Genomic DNA, 21,274 nt, shown 5'->3' on the forward strand with positions numbered 1-21,274 from the left:
AACAGTAAAATATTCAGTTTGGGAAGATAAAACTGTAAGAATTGCATCATCCGCTGTGGTGAATACAAACATATAATTCCTGCCTATAATAACTCAGTAATGAATGTAAATAAGCTTTCATCATTTGAAAACGTTATGCATTGTTCCTGCTAAATATTCATTAGGTTCCATCTATAAACTACAGCATCCTGCATTTTATTAAAATGATACAGCTCGAGGAAATAAATGCATTGTGATTAAAACCAGACGCCGCCGCTATTGTCAAACTGTTCACGTTGTTCACAGAAACCTGCACATAAGTCTCAAGAGCCAATAACATGAGATGAATTGGACATGACAAGATCAGCCCAGCGATCAGATGGCCGTGACACAAGCGTTTGGATTCAACCCTCGCTTAAACAAAAGTGACAGTCTTAAATAAATGGATTTGGTGAGACCAAAGATTTCCCTCACAATCTGCGAGCATCCTGGGACTATCAGAGCGGGAATCTGACTGGAGGGCAAGATGAATCTTATCAGCTTCTTACATATTCTGGGCTCTGCCTCGGAGCCGGTATCAGTAATTACAATTTATTAAGATTTGAGAGTCAAGGAGCCGATGAAGATCACAGCAGGACTGGAGCATCTCGCCCACATTTCACTCAGTTTGAACACGGGAATGTGCGACCAAGAGGAAAGTCTGCAGGGTTTTATTTCCACATGGTTCCACAATTTATTTAGCATTTTTGTCCAGCTCTCCATGTACACACAATAGTAACACAAATAGCATGGCACTGTAAACAATGAGTGAACATACTTTTAGTTTTTCCTGGATACAACCCAATAGAATCAGGTCAGAAGTTGGCTGTTTTATAATGGAGATGTCACCAGATAACGTGCTTATTAGGTGATCATGTTGTCTAGAAATGTTAGATGTCTCACAATTGGATTGCACATATTCTTCACAATGTCTCGCTGTTGACCAAATGTTAGAAACAACGCATTAAAGAAAACTACTGTAAAATGTTTGGCAACTTGTAAAAAGGAATATTCGCAAAGGCATCTCGGAGCACTTTCTGTCAAAAATGGATCAAGCATGCTTACATACAATCAGCTGTGTAAATATAATTGTAACAACTATATTTGAACAGCCGTTAAGATTATAGTCACTGGTAAAATACATTCAGAAGGAGGTCAGATAACACAAGACCAAATCTTCATTTTGTGGAGGCAGGAAGAGAAACAGCGTAAACTCTGGTCAGTGAGAAGAACACCAAATATTAGGAACCTCGTTTTCCACTGGCTGGACGTAATAATGCACTGAAGGACCCATGCATTTATGATACTAAATAATCCAGAATTTGGGAATGACTGGTACTGTGATTACTTTTGTGCTTTTATGATCTGAACAAATACAAAAAAAGAGGTAACCTATTTAGTAAATATGTGCTCATATTTCTTTTGGCATTTGCTGTCTTTCAGGGTATTAGGATGTGATGCAAAACATGAAAAATAATAACAGGAAGAAAAGAACACAACGCTCTTAAAAACTAGCTTCCCGCATTGCTCTCTGACTTTCCCTTTAGGTGTGATGGTAGGGAATGAATGGTGTACAAAGAAAATGAAGTATGACATCCCTTTGGAAGAATTCAAACATAGTTGCTCTAAAATACACTGTGTGTGATCCAGTGGATAATTCCTCCTCTCTGTTACTTTTGTTTTGTTTGATGAAAAGGTGTGTATGAGGTATGATGTGATATGCTGGTATCTGAGAAAATACATTAAAGGTTTGTGTGTGTTCTTTAAATCGTTTTTATCAAAGCAGTCTGACATCTTTTAGGGCTTAATTCCACAATTTAGAAGTTGAGTTCAATGAGAATCAGGGAAGGAAAACGTACTGCATCGTTGTTTTTTGTTAAACTCAAGGCAAGCCTGCATTTGGTTTCCACATTTACACAACATCTGGCATCACAATCTGACAGCAACAACTTGCATTACAATTAAAACACTAGAAAAGTCATTTGAAAGGAAAAAAACAAACAGAGGTGAATCAGCACTAATGTAGTGCATAGAAAATCGTGTTTATTCTCAGGAATTCAAAAAAGGCTGTTTGTTTACCTAAAAGGTGTGTGACATTTCCTTTTACAAAGATCGGGCACTGATGAAACAAAGCCAAATGTCAAACGTTCTGTTTTACCGTCTTTGAATGTCATGACTGCTCACTCGAGATGTTTTGTCTCCCTCTTGACACATAGACGAGACAACCCATCAGGTGGTCCCTTTGATTCTTGCCAAAACAAAAACCCTGAAAATCAACATCTGTGGATCCACTCAGTAATGGGCCTGGTGACTTGTGGGTTGCAACCACTTTATGTTCACATTGCAAGGAGTTAGAAAAAATAAACTAGAGGTCCATTCATTGTGTATGTCTTGAGACCTTTTGTCTCCTTTTCCCCATGTTCGCCTCTTCCCTCCGGGGGTACGGTTGGTTGGAGCCAAAGTTCTGGGCCACATGGCCCTTCAGCAGCAAATCAAGTTCGTTCTGTCCGCTGCTTTTTTTCCAGTACAGCAAATGTCCCCCCCCCGGCTCAAAGCGGCCAACAATCAGACAATCAGAAGTATGTGATGGACGTGCTAGCTTCCAATCTGAACGCAGTCAGGAGTGTGCGAGGTGGAGCACGTCCCTGTGGGTATAACAGTTACATATCCAAGTCGCCATCGTAGGCCAGGGTCAGGGGTTTCTGCGGCGGGAGAGACGCCTTACTGCTTTTGGATGGATTACTGAAACAGATAGAAAAAGAAAGAAAAGTTGACAGCGTATCTGACTTAGCAGAACACGACAACCCAACTTTATTTCAGTCTTTACAAAGTGTTCCATTATCTGATAGCAGCTGCACACAGCAGACAAAATACACTGTTAGGAATATAACTCATGCTTGACAAGGTTCTTGTCAAGGAAAAGCAGATGGTTAGGACTTAGCTTCGCTTTTCGGTCCGTTCTCACCTACAGTACCATGATGGCCTACAATGGCTCTATTGTTTATTGGAATTTTGCATAGTGAGCAATCTCTTTAGAAAGCAATAAAGTACATACCAGACCAAGAAGGATAATGCAATAATGAAGAGTATTAAGAAGAATCCAACGGCGGTCACTGCGTAAACCCACAGCTTTACTCTTCCATCTGTGCAATCAAAAAGCAGCTTTATTACAAACTTTGAATATATCAACATATACAGCTTTTGACTTGAGATCTTTTTCTCTCATATGCCAGTATAAAGAAGTTATTCTCCTTTCAACAGGAGCTACTAGAGTTTCTTGACATTTGTATGGTCAACTGACAGCCAATTTAAAACATTGACCCAGAATGGATTCCACCCACAACCTGGAGATCTGGGAGCTACAAAGGCAGGACGCATCTCATTCGCACTGGCCGAGCTGTTAGAAACATTTCCATTTCAGTACCTGGGCCAACAGGGCGCAGGGTCCACTCGCTGAAGAGGTCCTGGGCCTGAGAGGGCCCCGGCTTTAATCTTCCAGAGTTGGTTTTCACATCAGCTTTCTTGTTGTTGTCCACCCCCGGGGTCCTGGTGCAGTAGTCCAAGAAGCCGTGCGTGGTCATCACTTCAGTGTAACCCTTCTCACACCCACACACTCCGCTCTGCATCGGAGGGAGAACATCATTTTACAGCCAGCACTAGACCACCGCGATCGTTACTTTCCCACCGCAGGAAAACCAGCCTGCGATGTATAGGGACTTTTAGATTCAAATCATTTCTGCAATTAACGCAGGTTGATTGATTCCAACCCTGCCATTAAACTGTGCTCCTCAGGGGGTAGATTACAGCGCCACCACCCAGATCTCAATACTGATAAAAAAGCCAGAGCTAGATTAGAAGGAAAAAACTGAAATATAATTCATCAGATAAGAGTGATTTTTCCCTTTTTTTTTATTTGCAGGGTATACACAACATAATAAAAAACTGTTAAAATGATAATACAGAAAGTACTAATCAACAACTCAGGAAGAAAAAGGGATGAGAAAAAGAACAAAAATGTAAAAATAACACTAACATTTGAAGGATGTATCATTAATTATCATACGAACATTAATTGTCAACAACTAACATTAGTAATTCAATAAACCTCACTCATTTTGCAAATTGTTGTTTAAGATATGAACATGATTTTTTAATTCTCATGATTATTTCCATTTCCACAGTTCATCTTCCTTGTAATTTGTCATTATAGGCTTTTTAATGCATTTGACCTGCATTAAACATCCAAAATGTCAAATGTTTCCTAAATGCTACACCTTTTTACTTTTTACATGCAGTTACGTGTAGGGTACTCTAAGGGGCAGTAAAACTTCAAGCTAATTCTTCGTCATTTTCACAACAGCTTGAGTGCAGTTACCCAACCCCCCCTTCATCAAGGTGTAGTCCCTAACTGACACTGAGTCCCCACTCATTGGTATTAATGTGATCCTGCTTTAAATGCCTGTTCTTTACAATTAGAAGTGGCATCTGTCAAAATCCATTTAACTGCTCACGTGGAAAGTGTTAGCAGCAGGAAACAGCAAAACACACGGAGAGAATTACACAGATCACAGCTGCCTGATCAAAGAACCATGATCTTACCGGTGTGCAGTGTGAGAAGGGTTTGGTGCAGGGAGGATGGCAGTGTCTGATCGTGGTGGGCCTTTTCTGCGGGAAACAACCCCCTGGAGGAAGACGACAGGTTCTTATTTCTGTTCCTGTACCCATTGATCACTAAATGAATGCACTGTCACACCTGATTAATGGGCCCGGTTGCCTATCACAGTCCCTGATCAATTTGTGAACATTTGAATTCCAACACAGAAAATTGCATGTCAAAATATCAAAGAGTAATGCCTCGGGCTCTTGCCTTCTCTGCGGAGCGAGGTTATCCCTTTTTGGCTCATATTTGCCAGAAACACTTCCTTACAGCGATAAGATCACATTCAGACGCTATTTACAGCACTTCAAGCTCGCCTAAAGCTTTTGTTTCCACAGCGCTATTACCTTTGTTCTGTTTCTCTTACGCTTCTTGATTTTTTTTTTCTCCCACAAATACAAATACATGATTATATTTATATGGATTGAAAGCCTCCAAGCTCAGACTCTGGGCTATTGATTACTCATATTAAGAGGGAGAGGAGGAATCAATGGTGGCTGTGCTGAGTATTGGCAGATCAAATAAGGTGTTAAATTCAACTAGAACGCTATACTAAAAGTATTCCTCATGTGTGTGCGTGGCTATAATTCTGTGTGCTATAACCTAGTATGCATTATTTTTGAAATGATGCCAATAGATTCCCTTGCAGGGGGATACTGAACACATCTTGTGCAAAATCCAAATATTTTGTAATGATATTGAGGTTTGCGAAATGCATTTCATCTATTTTTGCATCTACCTGTCTGCCTTGTTTCCAAGCATTCAATTATCTCCAGAACTAACAATAAAATCAATTGTAGATGTATTTCTAAACCCCCTGCTTCAAGAATCTCTGACAAAATTACCAGTGTGATATATTTTCCCAGAATGAAAGAAGATGGATTTCCTGTCAGGGTAACGCTGGCAAACTCCTCAGTGAGCATTTAAACTAGCTGCATTGTAGAACACACATGCAATGCAGGCTATATTGAGAAATGAGACCTTGTGCAGCTTTTTGCTGTTAACACTGATTTAGTTTAGTGCCGGCGAACACACAAAAGAACTGGGACACTTTGGGCTGCAGTGTGCATTAGGCAAGATATACAGTAGATAGTTATGTAAGAATTTGGGTCAGTGTGTTCCTCTGAGTGCTTCTGCGTGACACCTTTTAGGGTGGCCAGAAGATATTTGGCAGCTACTCACCTGTGACATTGACACCATCGGAGCGCTGGCACCACACCGCCCGCTTGTTGTTGCTCCATCCTCCCGTCCTCCACTGGTAGCTGTGGCATTTCCCCCCTGTAGCAATGGCAGAGACGATGTTCATTAGCAGTTTGTTTCGGGCACTGGCCTGTCGTCGGGCTCCTGTGGACATTAACTACCACTTATCCTGCTGGCCCCGCTACTTCACATTATATAAGGTAAGACATGTTGTGTTTGTAATGATAGGAAAAGTGCACATGTTTCTGTTAGAGGACAAATGCATCTTTGGAGGAAATGAGAGGGGAGACATTGGCTGGAAAGATATGAAAAACCTCTTATTTCATAAAAGAAAGGCTCTTATCTTTGGGGAGCTGAGGGGAACATTAATTTGAGGAGAGGAACAGATAAAGACACAAGAGCCTGATTGTATGCACCAAAGTAAATCTAGGCACACATGTGGTGTTAGTTATGAGTAGAAGAAACACCATAGGAAAGCACGTACTTACATTAGTCACACAGCTAGCTACAAAGGTGAGCTAGAGTCAAATGAAAGCCAATTACCATGATACATAGTTTAACAAACAGCAAATAAAAAATGAAAAAATACCCCAAGACTGTGTGACATATATCAAGGTATGTAGGTAAAACAGTAAAGATTATTTAAGTAAGCAACTAAAGATGTGAAAAACGTATAATAAAGACACAAATAAATTCAGCTCACAGAAACAGTGAAACACAAAGTGGACACAGATAGTCCAAAACAATTAATAAGTAATGCCTTGTGAAACACACACAGCTCCCTTGGGTCATTAAGTAATTGTAAAGCCTTCATTTCTCATCAAAATGTGATAATTGGTGTGACAATCGTGACTATGTTGAAAATCGGACACTTTGATGATAGCTCTTTCGTTCATTTTGCCAACATGTGATACAGAATCAATGATGACTTTTCAAAAACAAAAATTGGCTTGAAAAGCACTTGGTAAAACACCCTTTAGCCTTTTTGGATAGTCAGCTCCATAGTGAAACCCAAATAAATGCCCCTGTCCATTATATCTGTTATATGAGCTGTGGCAGTGTGTGAGCTGATGAGTGTTTTGTCGCAGTAATACTTCCCTCACAAATATACGTTTAACAGCTCACAAATACACACTGATTAAAATAGCCAAGTGAGGTATCAAGTTCAACAGGATGAAACAGAAATCTTTTTACGTGGCCCTAATAACAAGTATTTCATGTTTATTGGGGGAAAATTCTTCACTTTAATATTCAATCTTAAGAATGTGCATGTGTCTCTGTAGTGTGTTATATAGGTTTCTTTGCATGTGAATGGTCTGCAAAGGCTACCATCCAAAAGTTCCCTCCAGAGGGAGTTTTTCTCCCACACATTTATTTCAGTAACGTAGTGACATCACTATGTATCAATCGCGCTTCTTTTTGGCTAGCACTCCAAAAAAGTGTAAGTGATAAGCTAAGAGCCGAGACATCTCTAAGCAATTGACCAATCACAACAGAGCCGGCCAGCTAACCAATCAGAGCAGACTGGGCTCTGGTTTCAGACAGAGGGTGAAAAGAGGTCCTGCAGCACAAACAGTATGAGAAAAATAAAGCACCTTTTGAACCTTAAATACAATAATACTTTATTGTCATATCAAGTGTGAAGTTCTTCTTGCATGACATGTACACATGTCACAGTAGAGGGACAAAATACGAATGTGAACCTGAACATTTTCATAATTGGGCCCCTTTAAAGATCCAAGGCTTGTTGTCTAATTGTTGTATAAAAACGTTAACATAGTTTTGTTTGGTCTGGGTTCTCCACATGGCAACAGTGATGTAGAAATGTACTCAGGGTGTGTAGAAAAGGCCCCAAAGTTATAGTTATTGATATATATATATATATTATTTTATTATACAGAGTTGATACCTGTTAAGTTGTGCCTTCATAGTGGGGAGGGGCTAACCCACGTGTTTTGGGTGACGTCACACATCAGAGGGTAATGTGGGTCAGTAGTTGCTGGAAAGTTATGCCGTCTTAAGCTTCGTATTGTGTGCGTAAATGAACGTGAGTGTTTGTCCACAGTGCTGCCTGTTATGTTGTTCTACACTTCATTATCATTGTGATAACTTATGTGCCGATGTGGCTTAATGCAGTCTCCATGCTCATGTGATCGGTGCATGCTGTGTGCATGTTTATTATGGCTGCTCATTAAGTCACTTGTCAAGTGAGTCGGCACTCCTGTCTCAAAGTTAGGGGTATATACACTGTGTTGAGTGGCACAGATCTATTATTAATGTAATAGGATGTAGTTTATGTGGATAAATGTTTATGTGGCATTAGAGGTGAGATATGATGTGTTAACAGCAGCGACGTGCAGTCAGGGGAGGCAGAGCCTCACCTGTCATACTCCAATGTAACGGAAAAACAACTAAAGGAAAACTAAATAGTAATAATAATAAAATGTCTCCACTGATCGGTGTTGTAAATGTGATGTATGTATGATTCCAATCCAATCGCTTTTTATAGTCAAAATCAGCAAATTTGCCGAGCTCCGCTACAACTACGGGTAGCGATGAGAAGTGAGGCAGGGACAAGCTCTGCCTCTCGTAAGCCCACAGTAACAGCCCGTCCACACTACAGCGTCTACAGCGTCGAAAACTCCAATCTGCCCATTCACTTTCAATGGGGTGACGTCACGTTGCTTCGCTTTTTCGCCGAACTGAATTGTGGGTAGCAGAGCGGTCCGTCTCCGCCGTCAGAAGTTGAACATTGTTCAACTTCTGACGCCGGAGACGCCGGAGTAGCCAGCGCCAGCCAATCAAATCCAGTTTCTGAAAATCTGACAGCTCAAGCCGTAGCCAATCAAACCGCGTCTAAGCTGGGAGATATCCCGCCGTTCATTTCTATATTTCAAAAAAAGTTGGAGGAGAAACTAACTATGGCCGTAGCAATTCACCCGGTTTTGTATGACCAGACCTTCTTCACCTATCGGGATACAAACCGGAGGAACCAGGCATGGAGGGAGGTGGCAGAGACAGTGGTTGAAACTGGTAGGTTTGGGGAGTTTATATATATATTGCTCCCATAAAATCCCCGGGGGTTTTTGCTTTGTATGTCGGGGGCGGGAGATTCATGTGATTGGTTGTTGGTCGCATTGCTTGAATAAAATCCCCAAGCTACAGACACGCCCAGCTCCAAGCTTTTTTTGAAGCTGTAGTGTGGACGCTCCGTAACGGTACGTTCACACAGCAGCTTTTCAAAAATCTTGAAAATCTTGGAGCTGGGCGTGTCTGACAACTTGGGGATTTTTTGCGAGCAACGCGACCAACAACCAATCACATGAATCTCCCGCCCCCGACATACAAAGCAAAAAACCCCGGGGATTTTATGCGAGCAATAAATATATATATAAACTCCCTAAACAGGCGAAAACCTACCAGTTTCACCCACGGTCTCTGCCACCTCCCTCCATGCCTGGTTCCTCCGGTTTGTATCCCGGTAAATAGTCTGGTCGTAAAGAACCGGGTGATTTGCTACCGTAATTTCTCGTTTGGAATATGAGGAAATGAACTGCGGTCTGGCTCTCCCAGCATACACGTGGTTTGATTGGCTAGCGCTTGTACTGGCAGATTTGCATAAACGGGATTTGATAGGCTGACGCTTCCAGCTCAGCTTCAAAAGTTGAACATTGCTCAACTATTGAATCCTGGAAATCCTGGAAATCTTCGCTTCGCTCCCCCACAATGCAGTACGGCGAAAAGCGAGGCAAAGTGACGTCATCCCCATTCAAAGTCAATGGGCAGAGAAGCGTTGGAAGTGGTGGAAGATTCGTCTAAAGCTGCTGTGTGGACGTACCGTTACTTTGTGAGCGCGCTCAAGCCAGTTACTGTGGGGTAACGTGAGGCACAGACAGGGACGTGCACAGACATTTGGAGGGGCTATTGCTCTAAACTGGAAAAAGGGCCTCCCCCCCCTGAAAAAAAACACAAGACCTTTTGAAAATTCTAACATAAACTCATAAAATAAAAACACAACACTGTCATTGCAAGTGACACTCAGTTGACTTTTATGTCCAACTGCTAAATTCGTTATTCAGGCACTTTTTTTGTTGCGGTCCATATCTCATTAAAATATCTAATGTTAGTAACTATTTAAGAAACAATGGGGACAATTCTGTTTTAATGTAGTTTTACTGTTGTTACTGCTGTGCAGACATCGGCTACTGATAACATAGGGCTTCTATAATTACCTTAAATAAACTCACTAATTAATTAAACCAGTTCAATACGCATTATTCTTATCATTCTTTATGAGCGTAGTAACGGTAAGATATCTAATTACTTATTTATTTAGAATTCCATAACTTAATAACAGAGATGGTCAAGCTAAAGTGGAGACATGGCAGAAATCCTACAATAAAGCGGGACAGTGAAGTGTTCTCCGTGAGAGGGCGATCAAGAAAAGAGAGCGAGGGTGAGGGAGTTCACGGAGCAGAGTAAAAGACACAGAAAGACAGAAGCACAATAACAAGTATATTTAGGTGTTTTTTTTTAAGTAACCAACGGTTTCAAGAGGAAGTAAAGTCCCCTGGTTTGTCCCCTATACCAGTGGTTCCCAAACGGTGTGCCGCGGCACACTGGTGTGCCGTGAGGCAAGTCCGGGTGTGCCGTGGGATTTTGTGACAACCATACATTATTATTGCAATATACAACTACACAAAAATAATTATTTTTTAATTTACTATATCAGTACTTTGTAGGTTTATATGTACGTAATCTGCGCGACTTGCGCGTCCACATCTCCACGTGCAGTGCTGCATAAACATGGCTGAGTCAGCGATAACTCTCGAGGGGTCATCCGAAGAATAGACAGGAATGTGACGGTGAGGTGCAAACTGTGTCCAGGCCAGAAGCTGTTATCCACTGCTGTAAACACCACGTCAAACCTCAACAAGCACCTGCAAAGAACACATGTGGAACACAGGTGGAGCTACCGCACACGCTATTTGTTGTTTGTTTATATCACAGTCTGTTCTTCTTCTCTGTCTTCCGGTTGTTGCCTGTTTTGAATGACGCATACACACTACCGCCGCCTGCTGGTAAGGAGAGTTATTGCCACTCACGCATGCGCAGTTCGTACGTGCTCGGCTGAAGTCTTTGCGGTGTCTGGTTCCAGTGCAACACATGGCCAACACGCAGGAGAACACGCTGACGCAACAGCGTGAGCAGAGATAGACTGCGCAAAATATACAGATAGCAGGAGACAGAGAACAGCCATGGTCAGATAGCAGGAGACAGAGAACAGCCATGGTCAGATAGGAACAAATTCAGGATCTGGATCAGTCTTATGCGATAATGGAAACTGAACTAAAGAGAACATTTGAAACTTTAGCAGTCTGCGTGATCTGCCTGCAGGGAGGGGTGGGCCGGCCCTGCGAGTAAAGTAACGAGTAAAGTAACGAGTTACTTTATGTAGAGAGTAACGAAGTAGTGTAATATATTACTTTTTTTAAAGTAATATGTAATATATTACTTTTTTTTAGTAACGACCCCATCTCTGCTGAAATGTTACATTTATAATTTGTATTTCAGGACCATGGACAATGCAGCTTCCTTGCATTGACAGTTCTCTGTGCTGAATTTCCTTTGTCTCATTTTTAATGTTGTGACCTGTCTGGTTTAAATGAGTGTGTTGCTGCTTTGATGAAGCCTAATTTGATAACGTTTCAAATTAATTTCTGAAATATTTCGTTAATAAATATTTCATGAGTAATATAGTTGTCTTTCTCACATTTTATTTGGCATTAGTAAATAATTATGCACATTTACAGATATTTTACATGATATTAGTGATAACACGTGTTATAAGGGCTATTTTGCACTATAGGTGTGCCTTGACATTTTTACTTTTCCTTTGGTGTGCCTTGGGCACAAAAAGTTTGGGAACCACTGCCCTATACTCTAACGGGCAGGAGCCAGGGCAGGCGTTTGGTGTGATCCCCATAGCCATATGAGGTTGGACTCGGAGGGCTTTCCTTTGCTTCCAGCTGTCAGATTGTAAACAAAGTCACGTGACTGGAGGCAGATGACAGCACGGACAAGGTGTGTTTCACGCAGCGAGACGCTACAATACTAATTGTGGGCTTATCATGTTGATTCGGCCACAATAGAAAACAAAAAAACTCTTGCTCTCTCCAGAGGGGCAGGTCAGGCAAAAATGGCAAAAGGGCCGTTGCCCGGGCAACATTAGCCCGTACCTGTGCACGTCCCTGGGCACAGATGAGCTCTGCCTCACCTCAGGATGCGTCACCCCACAGAAACTGGCTGGAAAGCGGGCCCTAAGCGCATGCCTGCACCATCTCACTGTATGTCACCAATGTAATGTTTGTAGATCCCTTTATTACATTTATCCTCCCCATCCATAGTCTCTAAATAACTTATTTCACGTTTATATGATATTTAGGCTCGCTGGTCTCATCATACAACGGCAATGAAAAAAGCACCAGGGGAGGCAGCCACAACCTCTGCGGCACTGAAGGGGGCGCAAGTGAGCCCACAGGTTCTTGTTGCTACTGTTATTCTACGCAGAGACGGTAGACGCAAACGACAAACTAGACTTTTGAAACTAGAGGAAGATAAGGAGGACTTTTACAAAAAAGTAATAGAGATTGTTGTCCAGAAGGATAGCATGGACTTCATCTTCAAGTCAAGGTAAGACCCCAATTGTAATGAAAATGGGATCTTATTAAGAAAGAACAATCAAATATTTAGATTTTTGGTATCCTTTCGTTGAACGGTCTGTTTAAAATGAATCGAAGCATCAGACTAAAGAAGCTTTTGAAAATAACCGAATATTTCGATTAAGGTCAAAATATAATATTTGTAAATCTGACTCTGAAAGAGTCAGTGCCTCACCAGCCATGAACCTCACGGCACGTCACTGGTTAACAGTTCATTTATTGCTCAGCTACTCGGCTACCGGAAGTAGCATGTCTGTACAGTGTTGCCAACTCCATAGTAAGGAAAGTAGCTATTGGCTGTCCGACAAGTCGCCATAAGTCGCTAAATGACGACATCGCCTAATTTGCATATCATGTAATGGCGGCTGTAGGAGAGAGCATGGTAGAGGGGAGTACAAAAAACGTTCCCAACCCTTCAATGATCAAATTCTGGACTTCTCCAGGAAAGCCACAAGAGCTTGGGCTATAGATCTGGCATCTCCTCCCTCCAACTGAACAAGCCCCAGAAATGTTGAGACAATTGTTTGTTTTGTGTTACTAAAGTACCTTATCACAACCCCCAGGTACTTAAAAACACTGACATCAGTGGACTCATCAAGGAGGAGGCTGAAACGCTGGTCACCCACATCTGCGACCAACTTTTTCAGGAAGTATGGTGCTAGAACACCATTTATCATCTCGGTGCACTTTGTCCCATGCATTTTGAAGTGCTTAGCAGCAGTGGAGTCCGAGAAAGCAGCTTTACATGCCTCCTCAATGTGATCACATGCCATCATTGAACAGTGTTCAGCCATAGCTAAAGCCATGATGGCTTCAGCCTTTTTTGCAGGGTCAATTGTTTTAGTTTTAAATAATGGCAGCTTGCTTTGAGTGGCACTGTCATAAGGCTTTGCCTCTTGAGTATGTTTTTGGGTTTTAACATGCTTCTTGATGTCAGACAGTTTGGCATAGAAATCCCCCTTACAATAAAGGCAGTATGCCCGTGTGTCATCTCCAATAAATGGCTTCAACCATCTTTTATACTCAGGGTTTGATTCCCCCTCCTTTCTGTATTTTTGAGAATACAATTTAGACTGTGCCATGATGTTTAGCTTGTCACAGAGAGGCACACACACAGTGGACGAGGTGATTGAGTGACTGAGGCTCTGTGAGTCAAAGCAAAGCAAAGGCAGTTATTTATTATAGTGTGAAAGTGAGTTAAGAAACATTTACATTTTACATTTAAATCCCGCTCAAAACCAGGACGGCTTGGCAGTTGGCGCATGCGCAATTCATTTGCAGTCTCGACGCGGGGGAGTGTGGTTGTCTCCTCTCTGCTCTGAAACTTGTGAAAAAGTTGCCATGCTGAAAACCCAACCCCTGCAGGGGGGTCTGGGGGGATCCTCCTCCAGGAGATTTTTTGAAATACAAACATAAAATACGCATTCTGGTACTCTCTTGAGAAGAAAAATAAATAAATCTATTACTACACGACATATTTAAAAGAATTAATGCCATTTTAGTTTGTTGTTACTTTGTTCTGAAAGCTGAACGTGCTGCTCCTCACAGAGAGAAGAGGGAAGAGGCTGTGAATTACTTTACATTGTGGATAAGGGTGGATAGCCCCCATTGTTCTGTGTGTCAAATGAAAGACAGCGCACACACACTCATCTGATTCATTAATCCCATCCCATCCTTAAAAAGGTATATAAACGCGTTTTTATTTCAATAACAAATATTTGTTTCAATACCTTTACAGGGCTGGGTCTCGAACACTTGAAGTGGGCAGCTTCCCTGGTTCTCCATGACCTGAATGATCACGGCTCTAGAGCGAGCTTGGCGCCCGGTGGTCTCGAAACTCCGTCCCTCCAGGCAGGTCAGCTGGCACGAGCTCCAAGACGACCACACTGTCAAATGGCAGTCTCCTGAGGGCAGAAAGAGTCAGAAAAACATCACTGATAGGCACAAATCTATCAGTAACACTTATTTTTTCCAGATACTTGAGGCTGGTTTATATTATCTTGCAAAACGTATTTCGGAGAACTTTGTATTGGCTCCCCTGCTAGCTCTAGGAACATTTCAAAGAGATCAGAAACAACTTCTGCGGCTCATAATGTACAGAATTCACAAAAACAAATTACTCAGACAGCCCAGCGGGAATTCAGAAGTAATAGACCAACCAGAGAAATACAATACAAGCTATACCTCTGAGCCGAAATACAATAGCAACACCCGATATGGAAAACGTGTCTTTTAGGAAAAGAAAATGTGTTTTTAGCGGATTTAGAGTATTCTGTGGGTCAATAAATAAGTTGTCTATCAGTTTCTATCTCGTAGTTCAAGCATTGATATCCCATGTAATCCTATAAGGGTCAGCTTGTAGTGATAACATCACCCCCTCAGCCAGGAGAAACCCTCTGATTCTCTGCCCTGAAAGCCCATTAGTGAGCCACGCATATCATTATCCTTCATCTTTATATGGATCCACTCAATCAGCCCATCCCTCATGCTGCTACGCCTGTGGAAGCATGCTGTGGCTGAAGCTGTAGGACACAGCCACACACACACTGTACATCACATACATGTTGACAACCCCTCCCCCCCGGCCCCCGCGCGGCGTCTCCCTCCTTCACGCTCGACAGACATACGGACAACAACACACACACACTTCTGCTGCGGCCAACAAACACTTCTAATGCCGAGCCAAGGCTCACAGCAGAGGCGGCTGGAATGATGAATCACGGCGTGGATCAGAGCGAGAGGCGAAAGCAAGCACTGTAAGATGTTGTCTGTTAACAGAAAAACTAACAAGAGCCATGAGATATCAGAGTTGTCCTTTCATCAGATGGTAAGGATTCTCTTTTTAAAAAACAGGTATATTCTGTTATATATCCCTTGTAGCTGGTTTGCACAGCAACTAAGTAGGCCTACAGACAATAAAGCTTCATTACACGTTTTCAGTGTGGAGACCAAGACCGTGATAAGTGAAGCAGGTTATTGCTGTCAGCTCTGTTGCCTAAAAGTGGATGAAAGAGACAATACTACAAAGGGCATCCTGGGATGTTAGTCGTGATCTATAGCTTCTAGGTGCTGTGGTGATTTTTATAATGATACAATTAAAAATCATCTTAATGCTTTATGGCATAGTTCTATAAATAGAACTGGAGGGAACTTTGGGATGTTAGCCTTTGCAGATCATTTATTTGCACAAAAACACAATACAGGAAAGAGAAAAGACAAAAAACAGCTTATATGGCTTAATCTGGTGCATTTTTATGATGTTCATGTGTGAATTGTTGCTTCTTAAATAAATGAATACAAATAAAAAAATAGGTATTTTAAAGCAGTTTGAGTTAAATGTTTCAATCCATTTTTACATTTCATAAAGATGATATTTTACTGACAAATGGTGACGTGTTATACCTGAATACTTTTTTCTTATTACAATGACTCTATTTTTAAGGTACAGCGTGCATGCACAGTGCCCGCAGCACTCTGCCAGCACTTTTATCATTATGTTTCATCGAAAAAAGCATTCTATGTGTTTGATGTGTACCACAGAAAGCCGCAGTCGCACTAAATCTGCAATGAAACAATAAAGACATTCTTCTGACACTAATCGCCAGCAGTGGCAGCCTGTGGCTGTAGGCTACTGCTAGACAGATTTAAGCACATGAACATGCAGGGCCTTTTATTTAAGATTTATTTGTTGTCTATGTTTAATTAGCATCTGATTTACTTAGTAATTATTGTCTGGGACATGACATCATAAATAATAAGTGTTAGTGGTGTATTTGGTCTAAGATGAAATGCTGTGTGATGCACCAAAGACAGTCAAACTCATGTGTCCCCATTGCAACAGCAGAACATAATAGTACACTAAAATAAATAAAGACAACAAGAAACAGAGCACTGTGTGTTAGGAATATAACACAAGGAATAATATTGAAGCAAGCACATTGTACTACTTTAAATTCGGAGAATGTTTCGGTGTTTTCAACCCACACATTGCTTTAATTTTTCATGCATTTTTGCTTAACTATAGGTCATAACACATCTTCTGCAGCCAGCTACCATGCCACACAGACATAATGAGGCATGACCAATAGCCAATTACAGCTTGTTGTTATTGGCAAATTAAATGAGCAGCTTTACAAATATATTTATATAATGAGGTAAATGTTCCTATTTTAAGATGATGGTTCCCTAGATTTCCTTTTGTGGGGGCTATTGGATCTTGTCTTACTGTCATTTTGCTGGTCTCAAATTAGGTTGTCTTAAACTGTTATGAGGTTCATTACTTTAGCAGCTGGTAAGGGACAACACATGCAGCTCATCAGTTGCATAAAGCCCAACCACTTCCAGTATTTCCTGGCTGCCAACACTGATTTTGCTGCCAGCCCTCAGGCACTCTTACGCTTCATAATGATGCGCTGCGATTATTTTCTAAGATCATCATTCCAAATTAATCAATCATTGTGATTCAAAAGGGTAAATTGGGGTAAGCTGGCATATTTTTTAAATATGTTTAGTTATCTCACTTTTTTTTTGAACAAAATGTTTATTCAACCATATGCAGATCAATTTTACATTGTTGAGAAAAAACAAACAAAACATTACTTACAGTTCGGCAAACACAGATAATTATACATCATGGTATCTTAAAAGTTACATCCAAACAAAGAGGAATGAGAGAATCGTGAATCGGCAACACACAAATAAATTTAAATAAACTAGACTTAGTTTTGTTCAAGTCCAACCTTATATCGTTACTGCACCTTTTCACAATTGTAGCCCAAAATGATCAATTACAGGAGTCCATCTATTTACAAACACATCCGACTTCATCTGGAGTCTTGCTGTTATTTTTTCCATTGAGAACACCATCAGTAGCCTGTCTCGCCACTGACGTAGGGTGGGTGGCAGTGGTTTAAGCCAAGATATCGTTATCATCTTTCTTGCAACCAAGAGAAGGATATGCAGCAAATAACCCTTTGTCTTATCCATAGCCCCTTCTGGGATTACTCCTAAAATGTAATATCGTGCGTCTAGTGGTAAATTAATATGCAAGATGGCCAATATTTCTGTACGAATCCCTTCCCAGAATGACTTCAGCTTCGGGCAGTCCCAAGAAATGTGAGTGTGATCTCCAATCTGTTTACAGTCCCTCCAACACAAATTTGTTAATGCTCCGTTATATTTTGAAACAATAAGAGGAGTCCTAAAATATCTCATTTTTATTTTCCAATTAAATTCTTTCCATGAAGGGCTATTTGTTATTTTATGTCCCCCTTTCACACCAATCTTCCCACGAGTCGTCATCAATAATAACATTCATCTCCATCTCCCATTTTTCCTTAATATCCAAAGTATTCCCTGACATGTGTCCTTGCAGACATTTGTATATTTGTGATACCATTTTTGTGACACTCTTTTCTTTCATAATCCTTATTAGTAACAATTCTATGGAAGAGGGTGTTCGCTTAAGTGTGTTCCATTCTCTATGTGACATTAAATAATTTCTCAATTGCAAGTATAGATAGAAATCATGAGAACCTAAGCCAAATGTATCTTGTAATTGTTTAAATGAACAAAAAATGTCACCCTCAAACATTTGGTCTATTATAATAAGTCCTTTCCGTGCCCAATTCCTAAATCCTGTATCCAGTTTACTTGGCCTAAAGTCCCCATTCTCTGCAATCTCCATCACCCTTGAAATTGTTAGCGGTGCTTCCACTTTTTTTCTCACTATTGACCACACTTTTTGGGTGCACTTCATCCATTCATTCTCTACCCCAAGTTTCCTCCAGCTCTTTTGTCCCAGAAATGGCAGCATCTCAAGAGGCATTAATGGGCATGATTCCTTCTCTAATTCCAACCAAGTCGTCTCCCCATTTTGTGTAAGCCATTCAACCATACCACACAGTTGTGCTGCCCAGTAGTACAACTTCAAATTGGGAAGATTGAGGCCTCCTTCATTCTTTGAATATGTTAACAGCTTCAATTTAATCCTAGGCTTCTTCTTTTGCCATATAAAGGTGGAAATCAACTTGTCTATCATTTTAAAGACCGAGACTGGAACATAGAGGGGGAGAGACTGAAACAGATATAATAATCTGGGAAGTATATTCATTCTTACAGTGTCAATTCTACCAAATAATGAATGTGGGAGAATCTCCCATCTAGCCATATTAATCTACCATAATTGTCCTTGTATAACTGTGAAGTTTTTGGAGTGATAATGATTCCCAGATACCTGAAGCCTTGTGCTGACCATTTAAATGAAACCTCCTTGTCTAATTGAGATGGCCAATCACCCACTAACATCATAGCCTCCGATTTGGATTCATTAACTTTATACCCTGACACTTCACCAAACTCATCCAGGCAACTCCATAGGGTTGGAATTGAGGTTAGAGGATCACTAATATATAATATCACATCGTCCGCGTACAACGATAGTTTGTGTGTTCCTCCCCCCTCTGATATTCCATGGATTCTAGGGTTCTCCCTTATCATTTCTGCCAGTGGCTCTATACTAATCGCAAATCGCAGTGGGGAGAGAGGCGATCCTTGTCTGGTCCCTCTGTATAATTTAAATTGTTCAGATGTGTAACTATTAACGCAGACCCTTGACACCGGATCGGAATTCAGAACTCTAACCCAATTAATCAAATCTGAATGAAATCCCATCTTCTCTAGTGTACATTCCAAATATAGCCAGTCTATCCTATCAAATGCTTTCTCAGCATCTAAGCCGAGAAGCACTGAAGACCGCTTACTTTTCCGTGCCATTGACATTATATTTAGGGTTCGTCTAATGTTATTCTTTCCCTATGAATCCTGTCTGATCTGGATTAATTAATTTAGTCATATATTTCTGGATTCTTTGAGCTATTATTGTACTCAACATTTTTCCGTCACTGCAGAGCAAACTTATAGGTCTGAACAACGCACAATTTGTAGGGTCTTTCCCCTCCTTGGGAATCACAGATATCATTGCTTCAGACCATGTTTTGGGAGGTTGGTTCTCCTTAAGAGCATAATTAAATACTCTTTGCAAAAGTGGTGTGATCTCCTTCTTAAAACATTTGTAAAACTCTCCCGGGTACCCGTCTATCCCTGGTGATTTATTGTTTTTCAACTTCTTTATAACTTCTTCAATTTCCTCCTTTGTGATTGGTTCCAACATCGTTTTTGACTCTTGTTCACTTAATTTAGGTAAATTCAATCCACCAAGGAAGGTTCTAATTTTTCCTGCTTTATCCTCTACCACTGGCGAGTCATAGAGTGCTTTATAATAAATAGAAAAGGCTTCCGCTACTTCTTTAGGGTGAGTCACCATTTTTTTCTTGGAGGGACTGATAATCTTCAGAACTATCCTGGTTGCTTGTGTTTTACGTAATTGAAATGCTAATAGCCGACTCGCTCTGTTTCCTGATTCATAATATCTCTGATTAGCAAATCGTAGCGCACCTTCGGCTTTATATGTCAATAAGTCACTCAAATCTTGCCTGCACCGGTCAAGAGCTTTCAGGGTGGATTCTTTTTGTGTCCTTATGTGTTCTCGCTCCAACTCTCGTATGCAAGTTTCTAAATCTAATTGTTTCTTTTCACGTTCTTTTTTCAATCTTGAGGAGAGGGCAATTATTTTCCCCCTAAGAACTGCTTTAGCTGCCTCCCATACTGTCGATACCGAAACTTCTCCATTATCATTATGTTCCAGATAATTATTAAATTCTTCTCTTATACTTTGTACCACCTCTGGGTTATTTAATAATGAAACATTCAACCTCCAGTATCTATAATACTTCTCCTCTTCCAACTTGATTGACATTACCACTGGTCCATGATCTGAGATGGTAGTGGGTTGAATGTGACAATCTGTGACTTTATGGGCATCCTGTTTGGAGACACAGAAGAGGTCAATTCGGGAGTAACTCTTGTGCACTTTTGAAAAAAATGTAAAGTCCCTGTCTCTAGGATGTTGTAAGCACCATATATCTGTGAGCCCAAGTTCCTCTATCATGTTACGTAATGCTTTAGCTTTTCGTGTTTGTGGTCCTAGTACAGGTGGTTGTTTGTCTATTCTTTGGTTCACAACACAATTAACATCCCCCCCGACTATGATTATTCCCTTTGCGTTTTCTGCTAGAAGTGTTGCAATTTCTTTAAAGAAGCCGGATCTTCTTCATTTGGAGCATATCAATTCAAAATAGTTATATTTACATTCCCAATTGTCCCCACCACCAAAACATGGCGTCCCTTTTTGTCTTCATGTACTTTCTCTGGAACAAAACATAACGACTTATGACACAAAATAGCTACTCCTTTTTTTTTCTCCTCTACATGAGGCACTGAAAACTTGCCCCACCCATTCCCTTCTCAGCTTTTTGTGTTCCTCTGCACTCAAATGGGTCTCCTGCAGTAGTGCTACTGAGCAATTCAATCTCTTCAATTGACCGATAATTTTCTTCCTCTTTATGGGGTGGTTGATTCCTTTTACGTTATAACTAATGAAATTCAATGTATTCATATTATGACCAGTAATTTAAATGAACTATTAAACCTGCATTGTGTCTTGTTCTTTGTTTCAAACCCCACTTCAGTGTTTTGCCAACTGTAAATTGAAATCCAGGTGCTTATCCTCCTTATACATATGTTTGCCGAACAACATTGAACAATAATAACCAATAAA

At 40.8% G+C, this 21,274-nt stretch overlaps 1 protein-coding gene across 1 annotated transcript in view; it reads right to left on the bottom strand.

The window, feature by feature from the left end:
• Positions 1-674: 674 nt before the first annotated feature.
• thsd7ba (thrombospondin, type I, domain containing 7Ba) overlaps positions 675-21,274 on the bottom strand; it is a 198,125-nt gene continuing 177,525 nt past the window's right edge. The window contains exons 23-28 of the mRNA XM_071207105.1: positions 14,328-14,501; positions 5,858-5,953; positions 4,618-4,700; positions 3,443-3,638; positions 3,074-3,161; positions 675-2,760 (exon numbers count right to left, since the gene is read on the bottom strand). Of these exons, the coding sequence (XP_071063206.1) occupies positions 2,679-2,760; positions 3,074-3,161; positions 3,443-3,638; positions 4,618-4,700; positions 5,858-5,953; positions 14,328-14,501 (719 nt within the window). The 3' untranslated portion in view covers positions 675-2,678. The remainder of the gene's footprint in view (positions 2,761-3,073; positions 3,162-3,442; positions 3,639-4,617; positions 4,701-5,857; positions 5,954-14,327; positions 14,502-21,274) is intronic.

This window comes from Pseudochaenichthys georgianus, chromosome 21 (genome assembly GCF_902827115.2).
Source record: "Pseudochaenichthys georgianus chromosome 21, fPseGeo1.2, whole genome shotgun sequence".
Lineage (NCBI taxonomy): Eukaryota > Metazoa > Chordata > Actinopteri > Perciformes > Channichthyidae > Pseudochaenichthys > Pseudochaenichthys georgianus.